Source organism: Hibiscus syriacus, unplaced genomic scaffold (assembly GCF_006381635.1).
Source record: "Hibiscus syriacus cultivar Baekdansim isolate YM2019G1 unplaced genomic scaffold, ASM638163v2 tig00109980_pilon, whole genome shotgun sequence".
In the NCBI taxonomy this organism is placed as follows: domain Eukaryota; kingdom Viridiplantae; phylum Streptophyta; class Magnoliopsida; order Malvales; family Malvaceae; genus Hibiscus; species Hibiscus syriacus.
The window spans coordinates 151173-156924 of NW_024062547.1; the positions used below are offsets into that span (position 1 = coordinate 151173).

Sequence of the window (5752 nt, forward strand, 5' to 3'; positions counted from 1 at the left end):
CGAAATAATGGAAGGCGCGCCCCCGGGAACGCGCCTTCATGTGAATAGTACTCCGATTATAGACACTATTATATGCAACGTATTATAAACTTTCAAAACAAACTTCAGTTCACAATCTTTCAAATTCTCAAATTCCCAAACTCTAAATTCTCAAATTCTCTGAAAATGAGTCGTCTTTCTGCTGTTGTTTTGTATGATGGAGAAATTAAGGAAGCTGAAGAGGGGGTTGTTTTTGAGTCAGATCATTATATCCCCTTAACCTTGAAGAGAAACATCACAATTGAGGAGTTAATCACAAAAATTTCGTTAAAGATTCGTGTAGCAGGCCAGAGAAGACTATCTTCACTTCAGTACAGATTTCCTACTGAACTTTTTCCGCTCACGTATACATCATTTCAGCTTTCAAACGATGATGATGTTTCTATGATGGTTGATGCTCATATGGGGAGTTCACAATCTCTTATTGAAATGTATGCCACTTTTATTGAGGTTCGTGCAACTCGTGCGATTGTGGTTTCTTTCAAGCACTCAAATATCCATGCTCTCATGTCATTGCTTCTTGCTCACATTCGCATTTGGACTACAAAAATTATGTTGATCCCGTATACCAACTTTCACAAGTATTCAAGGTATATGAATTTGAGTTTCCGCCCATAGGAAACGAAAGAGACCCAAATGAGATTCAAACTTGGCTTACAATTGTACCAGATCCATTGCTATTGAGGGACTCAGGTCGTCCAAAATCTACTAGAATACATTGTGATATGGATATTCGGGAGAAGTCAACAGAACAAAAACGATGTGGGCATTGTAGAAACATCGGCACAATAGAAAAAAATGTCCAGCTCTTTTATCATCATATAACCGTTAACTCTTATGTAATTAATATTGTATTTAAATGAATGTTTTTGTTTCTAATAATTTAATGTTATTGCATTTATATAATTTGTCAATGTATGTACACCTAAATAATTTTTTTAACTTTTAAATACATAAATATATTTAATATATTTATTTAATATAATAATTAATATTATTAGTTATAATTTTTTTAAAATATAATAATAATTCCACCTTCTAAGTAGAGAAAAATATTAAATTAAACAAATTAAAAGTTATTAAAAATTTTATGTATACGATGACACATTTCATGTTCTGATTGGAGGATTAAATTTATTAAATTAAATTTTCAATAAGACTAATTTTATAAAATATATAAGTCTTGAAGATTAAATATGTAATTATACTAATTTATTAACTTATGCATCAATATTTTCGTTAAATATTGATATGAGATGACTAGATTGATAACATTTAAATAATTAACTGATAAAATTAATAGATCGATAATCAAAATCAAAAATAATCGAAACTTGATAATTCTTACATTATAATCGAAACATTTTACATAATATATTATTAATTTATAATAATAATAAAAATAAACTATTTATTATAAAACAAAATACGTGTCTGCTGAGTTGGCAAATGCGCGTCCCCGGGGACGCGCCTTCCACACGTGGCATCCAACTCAGCGAAAACACGGGTAAAGCGCGTCCCCGGGGACGCGCCTTTGCCAACTCAGCAGAAAGAGTGCTACTTCTAGAAATATTGGTCAAACAGTGTCAGAAAGGTAAAATTAAAAGCAAACGGTATCAGTTATGTAATTTAGCCGGATCTTTCCCTCTTTTTTATCTTCTCACTTTGACCAAAAACAATCATATCTCTCACGTTTTCTATTTCTCTCACATAACAACATCGGTAACGATTGTTATCTCACTGAAGGTTACTTTTCACAAATTAAAGGGATGAGTGGAAAATCGCCAATGACCATGAAGATTAAATTGTTCTAATCAACAATTATATTTTAAAATTATATTAAAAATGAGAGTACAATAATATTATAAAAATAAAAATTTCTGTTAATGTGAAAGTTAAATGAAAACAACCCGTATAGAACCAAAAGAGTAGTTTGATTACTGTTTCCATGAAAATTCAAACGCTTAATCCAGGTTTGTAAAAAGAGCATGTTTCTTGGTCAATGGCCACCACATGAAGAAACTTCAATGAAAATTCAGAGTTCATCAACCTTTTTGATTTGACATTGACTTTTACTAACAAGCCCTCAAATTCCCACCTTTCCGAAATTCAACCCTACTTTCCTTTGTGGCTAAGGGAAACCTCTCTAACATATATAAAATTTTATGTTAGAGAATATGATTTTAAAAAATCAAGAGTGTAAAATTAGATTATCAATAAAAAATTAAAAAATATATCTAAACTATATAAGAGTTTGAAATTTTCATAAAGTTCGATCTCATCGTAACACCCATCAGTCCATCCCAGCCTACACAATCCTAATGGAGCAAGCAAATGGATTTTCTTTTTCCTCCTAAATTTGGCCTGTTGGGAAATTAGGATCAAGTTCATTGTATTTGTATTTGTACAGATTAAATTATTAGGATTAAGTTCATTGTATCTGTGATTAACTTCATACAAACATCTGTAGGAACGTGCTGCCTCGACCAACCAGGTTACCTCGTTCTGCAATTTATGATCACCAAAAGTACTTACAAGAGCAAGATCCATTCTTAAAATGGTGGAACCTGATGGCATCCCTGACTATGATTTCTCGACTGTAAATTTCGGATAGATGCTTAAAGGCCGAGTGACAGTCTCCACAAACTCAAAGATTCTTCATTATTCTTATAGTTTGTCTGGTGCGGAGTTGACTAACCCGAATGCCAATGCCAATTTCTCACTGTGATAACACAACATTTTCCTTCTCTTCTTCATCTATATCAAACACTACTTGCGCTGTATTGGGAACATACCCTGCAGATCTAAGACGCATTGCCATATCTTAGAGCATGGATTCAATCCTTTGTCTTGCAAGTGAGACTTGTCACTAGCCAAAAACCGATGTATAGTTCCCCGAAACTCGATATAGCTCCACTCGGGAGGCTTTTGGATGCCTCTAGCTTCCATCACCTTCCTCACTCTCTCAGCTTGTTCCCATTTGTTGGTATTGGCAAGCATGTTGGACAACAAAATGTAATGAGCTCCGTGATCAGGTTCTAGTTCGATAAGTTTTTGGCAAGCAACTTCACCGATCTTAACGTTTCCATGGAGTTTACAAGCACCCATTAAAGCTCTCCATATTACTGAGTTTGCCTCAAATGGCATACTTTGAATTAAATCATAAGCTTCATCCAAGCAACTATCTCTGCCAAGGAGGTCAACCATGCAACCATAATGTTCCTTATGTGGTTTAATACCATAGACATCTGACATCAATCTAAATAACTCTTTGCCCTCTTCAATTAGGCCACTGTGACTGCAAGCAGATAAAACTGCCACAAAGGTAACACTATATGGTTTCAGCCCTATTGATTCCATTTCCCCGAAACATCTAAAGCAGACTCACCAAGCCCGTGCTGAGCTAGACCGGAGATCGTAGAATTGAAAAGTGAAACAGTCCTTAAACCCTTTGGAATGCTGTGAAACATATGAAGAGCAGAATCTATCTTTCCACACTTCGAATACATATCGACTAACGCGGTTGAAACAATAATGTTTTGGCTGCATAACTCACCCTCAATATACCTACTACGAAACCTCTCACCTAAACTAAGTGCTCCAACTCTGGCACAGGCTGAAAGAACAGTAGCCATAGTACATTCGTCGGATCGTATTCCCAAATCTTCCATCTGCTTAAAAAGCTCCAATGCTTCGCTGTACTGTACTGCAAATAACCACTAATCATAGCCGTCCAACAGATTAGATCCCGTTGCTCCATCTGATCAAACATTTTCCTAGCAGCCTCAGTTTCTCCACATCGAGCATATCCCGATACCAGGGAACTCCAAGCTGCGGTACTTTTGTTACTTGGCATTGAACTGAACACCCTCTCAGCCAAATCCATCAACCCGGATTTCGCATACGAATGAAGAATAGCAGTCAGTACATTAGCGTCAAGACAACGCAGGTTCCTATAGACAAAACCATGAATATCTTTTCCTATCCTATGATCATTCAATGATGAAAATGCAGACAACAGGGCAACAAAAGTGAACCCATCAGGCAGAATACCCGAATCTTGCATTTTTCTGAATAGATGCAGAGCACCCCCTGGTTGGCCCACCGAACTGTACCCATTTATCATAGTATTATAAGAAACAAGGTCTCTAACAAGACTTTCTTCAAACACGATCTGAGCATCATTCAAATGTCTGAAAACCAAGTAAAAAAGCATCAAAGCATTCCCAACAAAAGGATCCAATTCAAACCCAAATTTTATCACATGACCATGAACTTGAACACCTGGTTTAAGGGTCGATAGTCTTGCACACGAGTTGAGTAAAAATGGGTAAGTGAAGTAGTTTGGAGATCGGTTTACTTGGTGGAGCATGTAGGAGTAGAAGCCAAGTGCTTTTTCAGGGCATTTACTATGGGAAAATCCCCTTATCATGGTGTTATACACGAACTGATTTGGATTTTGAATTTGGAAGAAGAGAATCTGAGAGTACTTAGTACCGTCTTCGGAAGGCAAAGAAAGAGATGACTCGGCTGATGGGGAAGACATGGTGTTGGAAGCCATTGAGGATTATTTGAGCATAAACTTGAAATGCTTATTGTAGACACTAATTTTTTTATTTTTAAATTATTATTATTATTATTATTATTATTATTATTATTATTTATTATTATTATTATTATGAAATAAAAAAATATATTACAGATTCAATTACAATCTAAGACCCAGATTAAATTCAGGTCCAACCAGAATCGACCTAAGATTAACCTTAATGTATTTAGGGTTTGTATCATTTCCAGCTCTAGCTGGCTCAGCTCACAGTCGTTGGATCTGGCCTTGATCCAACGGTCACGGATGAACTAGAAAAAAACCCTAGGGTTATGATACCCTAGGGACCACGCGGTCGTCGCCTCTGCTACCACCAACCGTTATCGACGCTCCACTGCCACGACGCATCGCTAAAGACTCCAGTAGTTGCCACGACGCCTCGCCCACATTGAAGCTCTATGGTGAGTCACCACCATAGATATGGTGACTCACTGAAATGTCACCTTTGTGACCGGTCCGAAGCTAATACCGGGGTGGCTATAAAGTCTCATCGCACCTGTAAAGAAAAGGAGGACGGAGCAAGAACCACGAAAACAACGAGGGAATACCAAACAGAAAACAAGGAAAAAAAGAGAGATATGAACCCACAGCAACCATCGACAAAAAACAAAAAAGAAAGAGAGAAAAAATGAGGAAGAAACTTACCACCGAGGAGCTTCCAAACCACCGTGGAACCACCAGAGAACCGAAGAGTCGAAGGTAAAAAAGGCTAGATCCACGAAGTTTGGTAGAGTTTTAGGTTAAGATAATCTCGGATTTGGCTTTAGGGTAAATGGAGCTTTAATTTGGGGTAGGTTTGAAATTTTCGGCCACCGGCGATGGTGATCCACCAACGAGAGAAAACGAGAGCTTCTCTCTCTTTAGAGAGAGAAGCAAAATAGAGAATGAGAGAAAAATGGCCTTTAGGCCGGTTTAAAAGGGTTTAAATACCTTCCCCCATACGACGCCGTTTAGGGGAGGGGTGTCTCTGTAATTCCCCTTTTGGGAAAATCATATCCGCAGCCATTCATAGTTTCGTAACCTTCCATTTTGGTCACTCGTATCATACTTTTAATTATTTAAATTTTGTTCTTACATTTTATTTTATTATATTTTAGTCCCTAATAT

General features: G+C 36.7%; 1 protein-coding gene across 1 annotated transcript; it reads right to left on the bottom strand.

Moving 5' to 3' along the window:
* Positions 1–3625: 3625 nt before the first annotated feature.
* LOC120211666 (pentatricopeptide repeat-containing protein At2g22410, mitochondrial-like) lies at positions 3626–4600 on the bottom strand. The gene has a single exon (XM_039210164.1). It carries the CDS (start codon positions 4598–4600, stop codon positions 3626–3628), a length of 975 nt encoding a protein of 324 aa, XP_039066095.1.
* Positions 4601–5752: the final 1152 nt, after the last annotated feature.